General features: G+C 45.3%; 1 protein-coding gene across 18 annotated transcripts; it reads left to right on the top strand.

Annotated features, from left to right (window-relative positions):
- Positions 1-341: 341 nt before the first annotated feature.
- On the top strand, positions 342-19,024 carry ZNF625 (zinc finger protein 625). 18 transcript variants are annotated; one of them, XR_013408998.1, is made up of 6 exons: positions 342-562; positions 12,239-12,365; positions 12,570-12,630; positions 14,397-15,587; positions 17,416-17,542; positions 17,874-19,024. XR_013408998.1 is itself a non-coding variant. In XM_077977895.1 (5 exons), exons 1-5 carry the CDS (start codon positions 560-562, stop codon positions 17,871-17,873), a joined length of 1,023 nt encoding a protein of 340 aa, XP_077834021.1. In that variant the 5' UTR covers positions 342-559; the 3' UTR covers positions 17,874-19,024. The 18 variants fall into 18 exon arrangements, 7 of the variants coding, with proteins under 7 accessions (XP_077834021.1, XP_014978476.1, XP_077834019.1 ...); XR_013408999.1 differs by having other exon boundaries at positions 17,409-17,542; XR_013409000.1 differs by lacking the exon at positions 17,874-19,024 and adding an exon at positions 16,291-16,413 and having other exon boundaries at positions 14,397-15,505; positions 17,529-17,683.
- Positions 19,025-19,185: the final 161 nt, after the last annotated feature.

Genomic DNA, 19,185 nt, shown 5'->3' with positions numbered 1-19,185 from the left:
CATTTTACAATCTGTCAAATAAATATATTTTGGCGTAAAATATTTTAATTTCCTTCACCTCCACTGGACTCTGAGTCTGGAATTTCCTGTGCAGGACAAAGGAGCAGGGACAGCCCATTGAGTGAGGAAGACAACGGTGCCCCCTCTAGCAATTCGTAGCAAATTTGGCTGAAATGCAAATACCCAAAGGGCAAAACGCAGGATGGAAGCTCGCTTAGATAATCTGTGGTTGGAACAGGTCAGATCGTTTCTGCAGGGCCCTGTTACCCAGGGCTTCCGCTGTCACTCAGGACCGATGGGACGGGGACTGGAGCCTCATCCAATCAGGGGCGCTGGGGCGGGGTCCTGCCAACTGTCCATCCGGGGAAGGGGAGGCCGCATTCCCGCTCTCCAGACTCCCAGGCATTTTGCGCCAAAGGGAGGTCGGGATCTTGGTTTTCCATCCCTGAGAGGGATCAGGTGTCTCCGCCATAGCTTCTGTTGCTCCGTCGCCTGCGCTGTGACTGGACTGTTAAGAGACATCCGTGGAGAAGAGGCCAGGACACCTGGAAGCTGGGAAATGGTGAGTGTACGGGGCCGGGGGTCCCGAGACGGGGGAGGGGCTGGGTGGAACCGGCCCCAACCGGCTCTGGCAGGACGCGGGCCTCCCCGCAGCGACTTCGGGTCTGCAGAGCAGAGTCTCCCTGGCGCAGCTCGGCCCTCGGTCCCCTCGGCCGCAGGGTGGGGTTGGGCCGGCAGCCGGGACCCCGGGCGTCCTGTCCCGCCCCTGCGCTGCGACTGCGACCCTGGCCCCGGAGCCCTCTCTACGGCTCCGCGCCCGTAGCCCCGCGTCTCCCCAGATTGTGCGGAGACCACGGGAGGGACATGGGGGCAATCCTGCCTCGGGTGTGGGGTTCGTGTGGGAGAAGCGGTCGGCTGTGGGGTCCCTAGTCCCGCCTTTTTCCCTGAAAAACTAAATTGAAGGCCAGGTGCAGTGGCTCACGCCTGGGAGGTTGAGGCCGTGGGGGGGATTGCTTCAGCCCAGAAATTCGAGACCTGCCTGGGCAACATACCAAGACCCTAGTTTCTATTAAAAATAAATTTTAAAAAAATTAGCTGGGCGTGGTGCCGCCCACCTGTAGTCCCAGTTACTGGGGAGCTGAGGTGAGAGGATCGCTTGAGGGAGGAGGTTGAGACTGCATTGAGCCGAGATCGCGCCACAGCACTCCAGCCTGGGCAACAGAGCGAGACCCTGTCTCAAACAAAACAAAACAAAAACAACGACAACAGCAACAAACTAAACTGAGGCCTCTTAAAAATTAAAGAGTTTTGTTTCTCAGAATAGGAGTTTGGAAAAAATGAATGAGAAACACCCAGTCATGGCTTGTGGTTTGATAACGAAAAGAGCAAAACTCTGCAAAATAACTTGAACTATGTTCTACGCCGAATATGAGAGACCACCACCAAGGGAAACAACCCCATGTAGCCTCGAGTAAGTGGTCCCCAGGATGTTCGATGGCAGTTTGGTTTTATTCATTTCAGCGAGACAGGAATTGCAGGGAAAAACATGAATCAAGGCATGGAAGGTGGAAAGGGCAGGACAGGTAGAAGCGGGGCTTAGAAGGCACAGGTGGTTGATGGATTCTGTAGATGGCAGTTGGTTGAGTGTGAAGTTGTGTCTAAAATTTGAAAGGGGTAGGAAGGAATGTTTAAGTGAAGGGAGTCTGTTACCTGCCATGTGATTCCATCCCTGCCAAAAAACAGATCTGTTTCATTAGATTTTATGAATTCTAAGGCATAACTTGACCCTTGCCTTGCATGGCTTTATGGCTTTAGGTCTTGCAGTTTAGTATTTATCAGCACGAAGTGTCTCTTTGCAGGTTTTTTTTGTTTGTTTTTGTTTTTAAACAGAGCTTCACTCTGTCGCCCAGCCTGGAGTGCAGTGGCGCAGTCTCGGCTCACTGCAACCTCTGTCTCCTGGGTTCAAGCAATTCTCCTGCCTCAGCCTCCCAAGTACCTGCGATTACAGGTGCACGCCACCATGCCCGACTAATTTCTGTGTTTTTAGTAGAGACAGGGTTTCACCATGTTGGCCAAGCTGGTCTCGAACTCCTGACCTCAAATAATCTGCCTGCCTCCGCCTCCCGAAGTGCTAGGATTACAGGACTGAGCCACTGTGCCCGGCCTCTTTGCAGGTCTTATGTCTATTTTAACATGAATGTGGGTCAGTTGCTGCATCTAAACTCCAGAAGGGAGTGTGTAGTGTCTGATCTCCCTTACTGACATAACTGGGAACTTTCAGGTTTTGGGGGGCCTCCCCTTGGTAAAGACCCAGTCAGTTGACTTGATTGGGGTGGGATGGGGAGCTTAGGTTTTTATTTTTAGTTTACAGGTTGAAGGATAGGCTTTTATATGGTGCATTAGAATAAAAATCAAAAAAATACTTTATTGGTTACAGTGATGTAGTCACCTTATTTGGATTTTTCTCCCTTAAATAATTGAAATGATCAGATTCCTATTATAAGGAGATTATTCAAGCGAAAATCTGAGAATTGCCATTCAAGAAAATACAGACTCTAGGGAAATGAGCTTAGAACCCTAGAGCTAAAAGTTAAACTCTTGCCGGGCGCAGTGGCTCGCACCTGTAATCCCAGCACTTTGGGAGGCCCAGGCGGGCGGATCATGAGGTCAGGAGATCCACACCATCCCGGCTAACACGGTGAAACCCCGTCTCTACTAAAAATACAAAAAATTAGCCGGGCGTGGTGGTGGGCACCTGTAGTACCAGCTATTCGGGAGGCTGGGCAGGAGAATGACTTGAATCCGGGAGGTGGAGCTTGTAGTGAGCCAAGATAGCGCCACTGCACTCCAGCCTGGGCGACAGAGAGAGACTCTGTCTCAAAAAAAGAATAATAATTAAATAAATAAATAAATAAAATGAAATAAAAGTTAAACTCTTGACCTAGTGTCGTGTCCCAAACCTGTAATCTCAGCTTTGTGAGACTGAGGCAGGATGATTGCTTGAGACCAGGAGTTGGAGACCAGCCTTGGTAATACAACAAGACCCATCTCTAGAAAAGAAAAATAGAAAAATTAGATGGGCATGGTTGCACCCACCTGTAGTTCCTGCTACAAGGGAGGCTGAGGCAGGAGGATCACTGGACAGCAGTAGTTTGATGCTGCAGTGAGCCATTATCAAATCTGACATTCCAGCTTAAGACATTGTAATGGCCATGAAGTCTTTGTGTGAGAAAGGTAAGAGGAAAGATAATCTATAATGAAGATCAAGAGAAAAGAGGCCCTTCCTGGCTCTGTTTGGGCATTTTCAATATTTTACAAAAGAATATAGGTAAGAAAGAAGGCCAATCTATACTCAGGGACAGGAAGGATCCAGCTGGCTATGCTACTACTGCCAGGCAGATGATTCAACCCAGAATCACATTGCTTTAAACCTCAAGATAGGTTTTACATTTTCACTAGCATTTGGTGATGTCAGGGTTTGGATTTTAGCCACTCCACCCAACAACAATTCAGTGGTACCTCATTGTTTTCATTTGCTCTTCTCTAATGGCATGCTATTTTTTGACTGGTTGGTTGTTTTCTTACCGAGTTTTGCAAGTTCTTTCTATCCTTGAGTAGCAGTCCTTCATCACATAGGTGTCTTGCAAATATTTTGCTCCAGTCTGCAGCCTGTATTTTCATTATGTTAAGTGGGTTTTCCAAACAGAAAGCTTTTTTATTGTTATTTTTATTTATTATTGCTATTTTTTGAGACAGGATCTCACTTTGTCACCCAGGCTGGAGTGCAGTGGTACAGTCTTGGCTCATTGCCACCTCAACCTCCCAGGCTCCAGCAATCCTCCTGCCTCTGCCCCACAAGTAGCTGGGACTACAGGGGTGCACCATTGTGCATGGGTAATTTTTTTTTTTTTTTTCGTTGAGAGGGTATTGTGCCACGTTGCCCAGGCTGGTGTCCAACTCCTGAGCTCAAGTGATCTGCCTGCCTCAGTCTCCCAAAGTGGTGGATTACAGCTGTGAGCCACTGCACCTGACCCAAAACAGAAAGATTTAATTTGAATGAAGACCAATGTATTAATTTTCTCATTCACAGATCATGCTTTTGTGTTGTATGTGAACACTTACTACCAAATCCAAGGTTGTTTCTTTTTTTTGTTTGTTTTTTGTTTTGTTTTGTTTTGTTTTGAGACAGAGGCTCACTCTATTGCCCAGGCTGGAGTACAGTGGCATGATCTCAGCTCACTGCAGCCTCAGCGATTCTCCTGCCTCAGCCTCCCAAGTAGCTGGGATTACAGGCACCTGCCGCTGCGCGCGGCTAATTTTTGTATTTTTAGTATAGACAGGGTTTCACCATCTTGGCCAGGCTGGTCTTGAACTCCTGACCTTGTGATCCTTCCGCCTCAGCCTCCCAAAGTACTGGGATTATAGGCGTGAGCCACCACACCCGGCCTAATCCAAGGTTGTTTTGATTTTCACATGTATTATGTTCTAGAAGTTGTGGATTTTGCGTTTTCCATTTGAGTAAATGATGCATTTTGGGTCAGTTTTATGATAGTCGTACATTCTGTATCTCATTCATTTCATTGCATATCGTAGTCCAGGTGTTTCAGTACCATTTGTTGAAAAGACTGTAGTATATCTATTGAGTTGCCTTGGCTCATTTATGAAAGATTTGTTTATTTTGTTGAGTTTATTTATAAGTTCTCTATTGTGTTCTGTGATGTATTTATGCAGTCTTTCGAAATACCACACTGTCCTGATGACTGTAGGTTTATATGAAGTCTTTTTGTCAGGTGTTGTTTATAAGTATTGTGTTGACCATTTTGGGTCTTGATATGTTTTGGATATTTGACCCCTCCAAACCTCATGTTGAAATCTGATCCCAGTGCTGGAAGTGAGGCCTGGTGGGAGGTATTTGGGCAATGAGAGTGGAACCCTCATGAATGACTTGGTGCCCATCCCACAATAACGAGGGGGTTCTTGCTCTGCTAGTTTACAGGAGAGCCGACTGTTTAAAAAATGGTGACTGGGCATGGTGGCTCATGCCTGTAATCCTAGCACTTTGGGAGGCCAAAGCAGGCGTATCACCTGAGGTCAGCAGTTTGAGACCAGCCTGGCCAACATGACAAAACTCTTTCTCTTCTAAAAATACAAAAATTAGCCTGGCATGGTGGCGGGCACCTATAATCCCGGCTACTCGGGAGGCTTAGGCAGGAGAATCGCTTGAACCTGGGAGGCGGAGGTTGCAGTGAGCTGAGATCATGCCACTGCACTCCAGCCTGGGCGACAGAGCCAGACTCCATCTCAAAAAAAAAAAAAAATACCATGGCATCTGCTCCACCCTTTGTTCCCTCTTTTACATGTGATACCCTAACTCCTCTTGCATTCCATGAGTAAAAGCTTCCTGAGGCCCTCACCTAAAGGCAGTCAAACACTAATGTCATGCTTCTTGGACAGCCTGTAGAGCCATGAGCCAAATAAATTTTTCTTTACGTATTATCCAGCCACAGGTATTTCTTTATAGAAATATAAAACTAACATAAGTCTTTTGCCTTTTTGTATTTCTGCCTCAGTTTGTACACTGGTATGGGCAGTGACAAAGTCTATATGCCTGCCAGAATCACTGCATGTATTTTTTTTTTTGAAACGGAGACTCGCTTTGTCGCCCAGGCTGGAGTGCACTGGCACAATCTCAGCTCACTGCAACCTCCGCCTCCCGGGTTCAAGCGATTCTCCTGCCTCAGTCTTCCAAGTAGCTGGAATTATAGACCTGAGCCACCATGCCAGGCTAATTTTTGTATTTTTAGTAGAGACAGGGTTTTGTCATGTTGGCCAGGCTGGTCTTGAACTCCTGACCTCAGGTGATTCACCCACCTTGGCTTCCCAAAGTGCTGGGATTACAGTCATAAACTACCACACCCAGCCGTGCATGTGTATTTACTATAAATCTGGAAGACTTTTCTTTTCTTTTTTTTTTTTGAGATGGAGTCTCACTCTGTTGCCCAGGCTGGAGTGCAGTGGTACGATCTAGGCTCACTGTAACTTCCACCCCGCCAGGTTCAAGCGATTCTCCTGCCTCACCCTTCCGAATAGCTGGGATTACAGGTGCCTGCCACCGCACCCGGCTAATTTTTGTATTTTTAGTAGAGACGGGGTTTCACCATTTTGGCCAGACTGGTCTTGAACTCCTGACCTCGTGACCCACCTGCCTCGCCTCCCAAAGTGCTGGGATTACAGGCGTGAGCCACTGCATCCGGCCTAGGCTTTTATTTTCTGACCTGGTGGGCCTAGTAGCATCTCTTTTCCCAAGCTGAGTAGAAGGCATGAGAGCAGACATCCTTGTCTGTGTCTTATCTTTGGGAGAAAGCAGTTAGTCCTTCACCATCACGAATGAGGGTAGTTTTGCATTTTTTATATATACCTTATAGTAGGTTAAGGAAGTTACTTTGTATTATTAGTTTATTGAGTTTTGTTTGTTTGTTTGTTTTTTTAAGACTGAGTCTCGCTCTGTCACCCAGGCTGGGGTTTACAATGATGCGATCTCGGCCCACTGCAACCTCCGCCTCCTGGGTTCAAGTGATTCTCCTACCGCAGCCTCCCGAGTAGCTGGGATTACAGGCACATGCTACCACACCCGGCTAATTTTTTGTATTTTTAGTAGAGACGGGGTTTCACCATGCTGGCTAGGCTGGTCTCGAACTCTTGACCTTGTGATCCTCCCGCCTCGGCATCCCAAAGTGTTGGGATTACAGGCGTGAGCCACTGCACCCAGCCAAGCGTTTTTATCATGAAGAGATGTTGAGGTTTATCATATGCTTTTTCTGCATCTATTAGGATGTTCTTGTGTTGTTTGCTGTTGATCCTATACTATTATGGTGTATTGCATGAATGGATTTTCAGAGGTGAGAGCAGCATTGCTTTCCTGAATTGAATGCCACTTCGTCACAGGATATGATATGTGTTACAGGATTCTCTTTTCCAATATGTTGGTGAGGTGTTTTCTGTTGAAATTTAAAGGAGATATTCATGTACAGTATTTTAATAGAATCTCACATTATCTAGTACAGGATATAGTGCGTGTGTGTATATATACACATATACATCTACATATGCTGCATTTGTATATAGTATATAGTTTAGTTATGGTAGGTAATTGGTAAATATTACATGTAACATGTATATAAGTGCCACATGTAAATGGTATTAGACTATATAGCATTATAGTGTTATAGTGTAAACTTACATACTTTTATCCTCCATAGCATAGTGAGTTTCATTTCCTTATTAGCCTGCAGACTACACCAGTCTCATCCTCATCTGGGAACAAAGGAGAACCTCACCCTCTTGTTGCTACAGAATGTGCCACCCAAAAATATTCATGATCTTAGGTTTAGGAAGAAGATTCTATAATATGACAAGAGAAACACTAGGAACAAAGAAAAAGTATGTAATTTTGACTACATTAAAATTTAAGCTTTTCTGTTTTGAAAGACACAATGAAGAAATACAGGAGTATGGTCAAGGTTAGTGGCTCACATTTGGAATCCCAGAACTTAGAAGGCTGAGGTAAGGGGATCTCTTGAGCCCAGGAGTTTAAGACCAACCTGGGAAACATAGTGAGACCGTGTCTCTACAAAAAATTTAAAAAATAACCCAGGTGTGGTGGCATGCTCCAGTGAGCCCAGGTACTCAGAAGGCTGTGGTGGGAGGATTGCTTGACCCTGGAGGTTGAGTCTGCAGTGAGCTGTGATTGCACTACTGCACTCCAGTCTGGATGATGGAGTGAGACTCTTAGAGAATTTAAAAAAAAAAAAAGAAGAAGAAAGAAATACAAGAGTATAGGGTCTTGCCACTCAGAAGGCAGCTAGCTGATCTTAGCAGCTGAGCAGATTCAGGCCTGGTTACTTCATGGTTTGTAGAATGCATGAGAATACTGCTTGCTATAGGCTTTTCTTAAAAAAAAAAAAAAAAAAAAAAAAAAAAAAAAAAAAAGAAGAAGAAGAAGAAAAAAGAAATTGCAAAGAGTATTCACCAAATGGAAGAAAAACTTGAAAAGTCTACACCTGGTCCTCACATATATCCGTATCAGTTGGAACCCCAGTCTCCTTTATGACACAAGGTTAGGGCTGAATTGGCAGACAGGACTCCCAGGCACTGTGTCCCATCACTGCAGGAGGTGAGCTCCACTGTGGAACACTGTCTGGGTAATGGTGTATCCACAGTCTGCCATCTCACCCAGTTTATGGAGTGACAACAAGGAGTGGTCATGAGGAGAGAAGTCTGACCCAGAGTTTTGGATTTGTGAGTGGGAGATACTCTCAGAACACCCTCCTTCCTTCCCACAGGGAGACAGCATATTATCCCCTATGCATTCCAGACTTGTGAAGCAGGGTTTCAGGTCTAAGTCCCTGTCTCTTGTAAAAAGAGACTGTACTGAAATCAAGTTAAAAATGTCAAAGAAGGCTTTATTCAGGACAGTTGTGATGTGGGTCATGAGAACTGTGATATGGGAGAGAGATTGACCTCAGCCTTGCATGCAGCAACAACAGTATTGAACCTAGAGCTCAAGGGTAAAATGAGGGAGAGGATGGAACTTGGTGAGGTATCAAGGGTTACAGAAGAGAAAGTGGATGAGTTTTCATGAATAGGGGTAACAGAACTTCAGTGGGTATCCAGTTTGGAGGGGCTGGGGTGGGGATTCTCTGAACTCCCTTAGAAGGATCTTTGCTATAACTGGGCTTTGTAGGACAAGGTCAAAGCCTTGTCAGAGAGAGAGTCCTTGAGACCCCCACAGCTACCTTTTCATGGGGATGACAACAAATCCTTAAATTTCTGATTCCTTTCCCGCATTCCAAAGCACCCACTTCCCCTCTCTAATCGACATCTTCATCAGTGTGTCCACCGTGATACATTTGAAAGAGCTGTAGTATTTTGTTTTTCATTTTTCCACAGATCCATCAATGATTGCATTGGAAACTTTTCTCTTTTGTTTATGAACACTTTTCGTGAGAGGAAAGCACTCAATAACCACCTGAAACTTTGTTGTGTAAAATACTTAGGCCAGGCAGGGTGCGGTGGCTCACGCCTGTAATCCCAGCACTTTGGGAGGCCAAGGCAGGCGGATCACCTGAACCCCATCTCTACTAAAAATACAAAATTAGCCAGGCGTGGTGGCGCGTGCCTGTAATCCCAGCTACTTGGGAGGCTTAGACAGGAGAATCGCTTGAAGCCGGGAGGCGGAGGTTGCAGTGAGCTGAGAGTGCGCCATTGCACTCCAGTTTGGGCAACAAGAGTGAAACTCCATCTGAGAAAAAAAAAAAAAAGAAAGAAAATACTAATGCCCAATGATTCCTGATATTGAACCCTTTTTCATGTGCTTACTTGTCACTTGTATGTATCTTTGAGAAATGTCATTGAAATACTTTGCCCATCTTTTAATCAATTAGGTTTTTACTTGGCACAGTATTTTATTAATTTAAATTATTATAAAGTAAAAAACAAATTTTACCAGCTTATGCAATTTTAACTGTACAGTTGATTTAGTTAGACAACTCTACATAACTTATCTAAGTGAATCATACTGTACTTTTCTTTTTGTGACTACCTTGGCTATTAGCATAGCATCCTGAATTTTCATGCTTGTTGTAACAAGGGACAGGTTGTTATTTTCAAAGGTTAAATAATATTCCATTGCGCATATATATATATATATATATATATATATATATATATATATCTCACATTTTTGTTATGCATTCAGCCATCAGTGAATGGACAAGTGGATTGATGCAGCTCTTGGCTTTTTTTTTTTTTTTTTTTTTTTGAGACTAAGTTTTGCTTTGTCGCTAGCCTGGAGTGCAGTGGTGCGATCTCAGCTCACTGCAACCTCCGACTCACTTGTTCAAGCATTTCTCCTGCCTCAGCCTCTTGAGTAGCTGGGAATACAGGCATATGCCACCACCACCACACCAGCTAATTTTTGTATTTTTAGAAGAGAAGGGGTTTCACTATGTTGGCCAGGATGGTCTCGATCTCCTGACCTTGTGATCCACCCGCCTTGGCCTCCCAAAGTTGGCTATTATTAACAGTGGTTTTCAAATGTGTCTTCAAGATCTGGATTTCACTTTTTTTTTTTTTAATTGAAAATAAGTAGGCCGGGCACGGTGGCTCAAGCCTATAATCCCAGCACTTTGGGAGGCCGAGACAGGTGGATCACGAGGTCAGGAGATCGAGACCATCCTGGCTAACACGGTGAAACCCCGTCTTACTAAAAATAAAAAAAAAAAAATTAGCCGGGCGTGGTGGCGGGCACCTGTAGTCCCAGCTACTCGGGAGGCTGAGGCAGGAGAATGGCGTAAACCCGGGAGGCGGAGCTTGCAGTGAGCTGAGATCCGGCCACTGTACTCCAGCCTGGGTGACAGAGCGAGACTCTGTTTCAAAAAAAAAAAAAAAAGAGCCGGGCGCGGTGGCTCACGCCTGTAATCCCAGCACTTTGGGAGGCCGAGGCGGGCGGATCACAAGGTCAGGAGATCGAGACCACGGTGAAACCCCGTCTCTACTAAAAATACAAAAAATTAGCCGGGCGCGGTTGTGGGCGCCTGTAGTCCCAGCTACTCGGGAGGCTGAGGCAGGAGAATGGCGTGAACCCGGGAGGCGGAGCTTGCAGTGAGCCGAGATCGCGCCACTGCACTCCAGCCTGGGCGACAGAGCGAGACTCCGTCTCAAAAAAAAAAAAAAAAAAAAAGAAAGAAAGAAAATAAGTAGACACAAAAGTGGGTTGCTAAAAGATATGTTAATTTTGGCCGGGTGCATTGGCTCACGCCTGTAATCCCAACACTTTGGGAGGCCGAGACGGGTGGATCACGAGGTCAGGAGTTCAAAACTAGCCTGGCCAAGATGGTGAAGCCCTGTCTCTACTAAAAACGATACAAAAATTAACCAGGCGTGGTGGCGGACACCTGTAATCCCAGCCACCCAGGAGGCTGAGGCAGAGAATTGCTTGAACCTGGGAGGCTGAGGTTGCAGTGAGCCGAGATTGCGCCACTGCACTCCAGTCTGGGTGACAGAGTGAGACTCTATCTCAAAAAAAAAAAAAATAGATATGGTAATTATATTATTTTTTCAGGTACCATCATACTATTTCATAGGGGCTGAGCCATTTATCATCCTTTGGACAGAGCACATGGGGTTCATTTTCTCTCTTGATGGTGTTCTCTCACACCATTTCTTTTTATTTATTTATTTATTTTGTTTTTGAGACAGAGTCTAGTTCTGTCACCCAGGCTGGAATGCAGTGGCACCATCTCGGCTCACTGTAACCTCCACCTCCCAAGTTCAAGTGATTCTCCTGCCTCAGCCTCCTGAGTAGCTGGATTACAGGCGTCCACCACCATGCCCAGCTAATTTTTGTATTTTTAGTAGAGACAGGGTTTCACTATGTTGGCCAGGGTAATCTCAAACTCCTGACCTTGTGATCTGCCTGCCTTAGCCTCTCAAAGTGCTGGGATTACAGGCGTGAGCCACTGCGCCCGGACACTCTCACACCATTTCACACAAAAGTTTTTACATTTGATAAATATTTGCCTTTTTGTTGACACTAGACACCCTGGAGTTTTTGCCTCTCAGTCTTGTTCCCGTTCAACCTTCAGCAATTCATCAATTGTAATTCAGGCTTTTCTACCCAAGCACAGTTTCCAAGAAAGGTTTCTGCTCTTGATTTTTGTTTTAGTTAGTTACGAGTTTCATCAGTCCGATTGGTAGGGACTCTGCCAGGCAGGGTGGCTCATATCTATAATCCCAGCACTTTGGGAGGCCGAGGCTGGCGGATCACTTGTGGTCAGGAGTTCGAGACCAGTCTGTCCAACATGGTGAAACCCCGTCTCTACTAAAAATACAAAAATTAGCTGGGCATGGTGGCAGGCACCTGTAATCACAGCTGCTTGGGAGACTGAAGCGTGAGAATCACTGGAACCCGCGAGGCGGAGGTTGCAATGAGCCAGATCATGCCGCTGCACTCCAGCCTGGATGACAGAGTGAGACTCTGTCCAAAAAATAATAATAATTAAAAAAAAATTTTCTTTATGGAAGAGAGTGAGTGTTGATAGAGTAAAAAGTCTGATGACTAAATCATGGAATAAATGTTTAGAGTCCATAGCACCATGGGAACTCTGTAGGAATAGAGTATAGGAACCCAGTGCTGTCAGTCTCACCCATGTTTCTTTACACATGTGGAATGTTTCAGGATTCAGTGGCCTTTGAGGATGTAGATGTGAACTTCACCCAGGATGAGTGGGCTTTGCTGGATCCTTCCCAGAAGAATCTCTACAGAGATGTGATGCAGGAAACCTTCAGGAACCTGGCTTCTGTAGGTAAGGATAACAATATTACTTTCCTCAGTGAATTAGAGAACAAGTGTTTCTAGCTTGTGAGTAGTGTTGAGTGATTTGGAGTGTGGACAGGGAATAGGAATATGAATAAATGTGACAAGGCTGCAGTGTACCATGAACTTAGAATCTAGTACTTTTTTCATAATTTTACTAATTCAGGACTATTTTTCTGGTTCTGTATTTTAGGAAAAAAATGGAAAGATCAGAAAATTGAAGATGAGTACAAAAATTCCAGGAGAAACCTAAGGTAATTCGCGCTCACAAGAAAAAGCAGTGTCTCTCTAGACAATCATAGAATGGAAGAAAATGTTAAAAAGAAGCAAACAAGAAATAAGCCAAGGCCGGGTACGGTGGCTCACGCCTGTAATCCCAGCACTTTGGGAGGCTGAGACAGGCGGATCACGAGGTCAGGAGATCAAGACCATCCTGGCTAACACGGTGAAACCCCGTCTCTACTAAAAATACAAAAAAATTAGCCCGGTGTGGTGGCGGGCGCCTGTAGTCCCAGCTACTCGGAAGGCTGAGGCCGGAGAATGGCATGAACCTGGAAGGCGGAGCTTGCAGTGAGCCGAGATCGCGCCACGCACTCCAGCCTGGGCGACAGAGTGAAATTCCGTCTCAAAAAAAAAAAGAAAGAAGCCAAGTTCCACTGTATTTATTCTTATAAAATTTTCTCTAGGACCGGGCATAGTGGCTCATGCCTGTAATCCCAGCACTTTGGGAGGCCGAGGCAGGGGGATCACGAGGTCAGGAGATTGAGACCATCCTGGCTAATGTGGTGAAACCCTGTCTCTACTAAAAATACAAAAAAATTAGCCGGGCGTGGTGGCAGGCGCCTGTAGTCCCAGTTAGTTGGAGGCTGAGGCAGGAGAATGGCGTGAACCCGGGAGGCGGAGCTTACAGTGACCCGAGATTGCACCACTGCACTCCATCCGGGGCGACTGAGCGAGACTCCATCTCAAAAAAAAAAAAATTCTCTAAAAACATATTTAAGTGTGACACAGGCTGAACATCATGGCTCAAGCCAGCCCTTTGGGAGGTTCAGGTCAGAGATTGCTTGAGCTGAAGAGTTTGAGGCTACACTCGGCCATGATAGCACCATTACACTCTAGCCTGGGTTAAAGGGCAAGACCCTGACTCAAAAGCAATAAAATTGACAAAGACGATTAGTACTTGTAAAAGAGTTTACCTGAAAATAGTGTTGGCAGGGCCCAGGTGCATGCCTGTAATCCTAACACTTTAAGAGGCTGAGGTGGGCGGATTGCTTGAGTCTAGGAGTTTGAGACCAGTCAGGGAAATGTGACAAAACCCCATCTCTAGCAAATATTCAAAAACTAGCCGGGCATGATGGTGTATACTTGCAGCCTCAGCTAATCAGGAGGCTGAAGTGGCAGGATGGCTTCAGATAGGGAGATGGAGGTTGCAGTGAGCTGAGATCTCACAACCGCACTCCAGCCTGGATAACAGAGTGAGACCCTGTTTTAAAAAGTGTTGGCCGGGCGCGGTGGCTCAAGCCTGTAATCCCAGCACTTTGGGAGGCCGAGACGGGCGGATCACGAGGTCAGGAGATCGAGACCATCCTGGCTAACACAGTGAAACCCCGTCTCTACTAAAAAATACAAAAAAAAAAACTAGCCGGGCGAGGTGGCGGGCGCCTGTAGTCCCAGCTACTCAGGAGGCTGAGGCAGGAGAATGGCGTAAACCCGGGAGGCGGAGCTTGCAGTGAGCCGAGATCCGGCCACTGTGCTCCAGCCTGGGCGACAGAGCAAGACTCTGTCTCAAAAAAAAAAAAAAAAAAAAAAAAGTGTTAAGAAGCCCTATGTCAATATTATCTTTCTCGATAACAGGTATAGCTGGGCCGTCTTGTAGAGCATGTGGTCTGTTCATGTTCAGACAGGGCAGAAAACCTACACATTGCTGGACAGTGTTAGAAATGCAAGTGCAATGACTTGTTAATGAATATCAAATCAGTGATAAAGAAACCCATTATGATATACTTCTCATTGTTCACAGAGGTCTTATGGGAGAGAGACTCTTAGAAAGTAAAAAAGATCATCAGCATGGAGAAGTTTTGACCCAGGTTCCAGATGATATACTGAAGAAGAAAACTCCTCCTCGAGTAAAATCACGTGGAGAAGTCAGCATGGGTCATGCATCCCTTAATAGGCACCACAGAGCTGACACTGGACACAAGACATATGAGTATCAGGAATATGGACAGAAGCCATATAAATGTACATACTGTAAGAAAGCCTTCAGTGATCTCCCCTACTTTCGAACACATGAATGGGCTCACACTGGAGGGAAACCTTATGATTGTGAGGAATGTGGAAAAAGCTTTATTTCCCGTTCAAGCATTCGAAGACACAGGATAATGCACAGTGGAGATGGACCCTATAAATGTAACTTTTGTGGAAAAGCCTTGATGTGTCTCAGTTTGTATCTTATCCATAAACGAACTCACACTGGAGAGAAACCATATGAATGTAAACAGTGTGGGAAAGCCTTTAGTCATTCTGGTAGCCTTCGAATACATGAAAGAACTCACACTGGGGAGAAGCCTTATGAATGCAATGAATGTGGTAAAGCATTCCACAGTTCCACATGCCTCCATGCACATAAAATAACTCACACTGGGGAGAAGCCATATGAATGTAAACAGTGTGGGAAAGCGTTTGTTTCTTTCAATTCCGTTCGATACCATGAAAGGACTCACACTGGAGAGAAGCCCTATGAATGTAAGCAATGTGGAAAAGCCTTCAGATCTGCCTCACACCTTCGAACACATGGAAGGACTCACACTGGAGAGAAACCCTATGCATGTAAACAATGTGGGAAAGCCTTTGGATGTGCCTCGAGCCTTAAAATCCATGAAAGGACTCACACTGGAGAAAAACCCTGCAGTTCCAACACTTTGAAAGGCCAAGGCGAGAAGATCGCTTAATTCACATAGGATTCCTTGAAGCTACTGAATCCAATCATGGTAAAAATGTGTTTCCCTCAAATCATGGGAAGTATCGCAAAATTATTCTGAAGCTTCTGCAGTCACTGTCATCTGACAGCATTCAGAAATAAATGCCAGTAGCCCGGGAGCAAAAAGTTTTTGGGGTTGTTTAGCTGAGGCCTCACTCAGAGACCTAGGACACAGAGTTGGAAATAACTCTTAAGAGAGACACACCTCCAGTAAGACCTTAAGACAGTTCTGTCATAAAAAAAATATAAGAGGCCAGGCGCGGTGGCTCAAGCCTGTAATCCCAGCACTTTGGGAGGCCGAGACGGGCGGATCACGAGGTCAGGAGATCGAGACCATCCTGGCTAACACGGTGAAACCCCGTCTCTACTAAAAAATACAAAAAACTAGCCGGGCGAGGTGGCGGGCACCTGTAGTCCCAGCTACTCAGGAGGCTGAGACAGGAGAATGGCCCGAACCCGGGAGGCGGAGCTTGCAGTGAGCTGAGATCTGGCCACTGCACTCCAGCCTGGGCGACAGAGCGAGACTCCGTCTCAAAAAAAAAAAAAAAAAAAAAAAAGTACAAAAAACCAGCTGGGCGAGGTGGCGGGCGCCTGTAGTCCCAGCTACTCGGGAGGCTGAGGCAGGAGAATGGCGTAAACCCGGGAGGCGGAGCTTGCAGTGAGCTGAGATCTGGCCACTGCACTCCAGCCTGGGTGACAGAGCGAGACTCCGTCTCAAAAAAAAAAAAAAAAAAAAAAAATATAAGGTTTGGCTGGCACAGTGGCTCAAGCCTATAATCCCAGCACTTTAGGAGGCTGAGGCGGGCAGACCACGAGGTCAGGAGTTTGAGACCAGCCTGGCCAATGTGGTGAAACCCCATCTCTACTAAAAAATACAAAAATTAGCCAGGTGTGGTGGCACGCGCCTGTAGTCCCAGCTACTCAGGAGGCTGAGGCAGGAAAATCGCTTGAACACAGGAGGCAGAGATTGCAGTGAGCTGATTGTGCCACTGCACTCCAGCCTGGGTGACAGTGAGATTCCGTCTCAAAATAATAATAATAAGGTTAGCCCAGCAAAGTGGCAGGTGTATATATACAGAAAGGTCAGAAAAATCTGTTCCTTCCTGTTGAAAGCACAATACTTAAGTGGTAAGGCCTCATTTTAAGAAACTCACTGAAGGGATAACAGAAGTGCCATTGTCAGACTCACTGCCTCAGAAAGACCTTTATCAAAACAAAAGGCTAAAGTTCCTATTCAAAAATATCCTATAATAAATGGCTGGCTGTTGGGTACACTATGTATTTTATGCCATTCCTTCTCATGAGTTTTCTTTCTTTCTTTCTTTCTTTCTTTTTTTTTTTGAGATGGAGTCTGGTTCTATCACCCAGACTGGAGTGCAGTGGCACTTTCTCAGACCACTGCAACCTCTGCCTCCCGAGTAGCTGACTTTACAGGCATGAGCCACCATGCCCAGCCTCTAACCTCTCTTTTTTTTTTTTTTTTTTTTTTTTTTTTTTTTAAGACAGAGTCTTACTCTGTTGCCCAGGCTGGAGTGTGGTGGTGCGATCTTGGCTCAGTGCAACTTCCACCTCCTGGCTTCCCAGGTAGTTGGGATTACGGGCACCCACCACCATGCCAGGCTAATTTTTTATATTTTTAGTAGAGACAGGATTTCACCATGTTGGTCTGGTTGGTCTTAAACTCCTGACCTCAAGTGATCCGCATCAGGGTCTCCCAAAGTGCTGGGATTACAGGTGTGAGCCACTGCATCCGGCCTTTTAATCTTTTTCCCGACTTTTAATCTTTTTTTTTTTTTTGAGACAGAGTCTCACTCCAGGCTGAAGTGCAGTGGTGTGCTCTCGGCTCACTGCAGCCCCCACCTCCCAGTTTCAAGTGATTCTGCTGTCTCAGCCTCCTGAGTAGCTGGGACTACAGGTGTTTGTGCCACCACACCCGGCTAATTTTTGTATTTTTAGTAGAGACAGGGTTTCACCATGTTGACCAGGCTGGTTTTGAACTTCTGACCTCAGGTGATCCACCTGCCTTGGCCTCCTAAAGTGCTGGGATTATAGGCATGAGCCACTGCGCCTGGCCATTTTTGTATTTTTTAGTAGAGATGGGTTTCTCCATGTTGGCCAAGCTGGTCTTGAACTCCTGACCTCAAGTGATCCATCTGCCTCAGCCTCCCAAAGTGCTGGGATTATAGGTGTGAGCTACTGCACCAGGCCTAATCTCTCTCTCTCTCTTTCTTTTTCTTTTTTTTTTTTCTTTTCTTTTTTTGAGACCGAGTCTTGCTCTGTGGCCAGGCTGGAGTGCAGTGGCCCAATCTCAGCTCACTACAACCTCCACCTCCCAGGTTCAAGCGATTCTCCTGCCTCAGCCTCCTGAGTAGCTAGGACTACAGGCATTTGCCACCATGCCCAGCTAATTTTTGTATTTTTAGTAGAGATGGGGTTTCACCATGTTGGCCAGGATGGTCTTGAACTCTTGACCTCATGATATGCCCGCCTCAGGCTCCCAAAGTGCTGGGATTATAGGCATGAGCCACCATGCCTGGCCCTAATCTCTTTTCAAAGTACTTTTTTCTTTAATGAATGTCGTAAATCAAAACCTTTTTTTCTAATGACAAACATTTTCTCTTTTTTATTGTATTTAATTTTTTTTAGAGACTTGGTCTTGTTGTGTGCACCCAGCTGGAGTGCAGTGGTATTCACAGGTGTGATCTTAGTGCACTAGAGCTTCATATTCCTGGGCTCAACAATCCTTCTACCTCAGCCTGCCAAGTAGCTATCACTACAGGTGCCAGCTGCTGTACCTGGCTTCCACTTTTTTTTTTTTTTCCTTTAATCAGCTCCTTTTAAAGACCAAAGAAAACCTGTCCTCTTGTGTGGCCTAAGTTAATCTGTGAACATTATTCACTATGACCCAGAAAATCCCACAAACTCGTGCATGTTAGAAGGATGAAACCCTCATGTTCACTGTAAGAACTGTGAAGGTGCTCAGGCCATCACAGGTATGCTTATATGAAAAGCCACCAAGTATCTGAAATATTTTCTTTTACAGAAATTATGTATACCATTTCAGTCTTAGAAAATGGAGTTGGTAGCTGTACCCAAGACAAACACGGGTTGAACTCACCAGTTGTCCAAAAAAGGTACTGAAATTTGCTTACAAGTACAGAGTTATGCCGAACTTAAGGGTATAGATGTAGATTCCCTGGTTGTTGAGTACATCCAGGGAACAAGGCACCCATAATGTACCACCTGACTTAACAGAACTCATGGGCAGATGAACCCATCCACAAATTCTCCTGCCACATCCAGATGATGCTTAGTGAAAAGAAACACATTGTTCCAAAAGCAGAAGAGGAGGCCGCATGGAAGAAAAAGATACCCCAGAAGAAACATAAGAGACAAATTCAGCCAAAAGAAAATGCGAATAAAAGTTCAAAACAAAAAAACCAACTCTAAAATTCATAAAACACAAAATATCATACTCTCTTAAATATGCCTCTATGATATCTCTCTGATAAAAGTTGGCTGTACTAGAGAAAATGAAAATAGGTGTTGGTGACCGGCAGATTCTGGGTCTATGATGAATCAGAGAAGGATGGTTTTCACTGTTTTACATTTTTTTAATGCCTGATGTTGACTTGGTAGAAAGATGATAATAAAGAGATTCTTCTGTCTATGTGTTTTAGATTACTCATGTTGACTGAAGAAAAAAAATTAAATTTGTTAAAGAAAGTGAGTTTGATTTAGGATTGACTGAGGACAATAGCCTGGAAGCAGTTCTGACAGACGGCTGCTATGCAGTATTTTAGTTTACAGTTTATAAGAGACAAGTGGG

The sequence above is a fragment of the Macaca mulatta genome, chromosome 19, assembly GCF_049350105.2.
Source record: "Macaca mulatta isolate MMU2019108-1 chromosome 19, T2T-MMU8v2.0, whole genome shotgun sequence".
NCBI lineage: Eukaryota > Metazoa > Chordata > Mammalia > Primates > Cercopithecidae > Macaca > Macaca mulatta.
This window is presented reverse-complemented; position numbering and strand designations above follow the sequence as displayed.

What these genes read in the sequence shown, in the direction of transcription:
- ZNF625 (XM_077977891.1), top strand. Translation starts at nt 12,230, where the DNA reads ATGTTTCAGGATTCAGTGGCCTTTGAGGATGTAGATGTGAACTTCACC. An exon ending in CAGGAACCTGGCTTCTGTAG is followed by an intron (nt 12,366 to 12,569) that starts GTAAGGATAACA and finishes TCTGTATTTTAG; the next exon opens with GAAAAAAATGGAAAGATCAG. An exon ending in AATTCCAGGAGAAACCTAAG is followed by an intron (nt 12,631 to 14,396) that starts GTAATTCGCGCT and finishes CATTGTTCACAG; the next exon opens with AGGTCTTATGGGAGAGAGAC.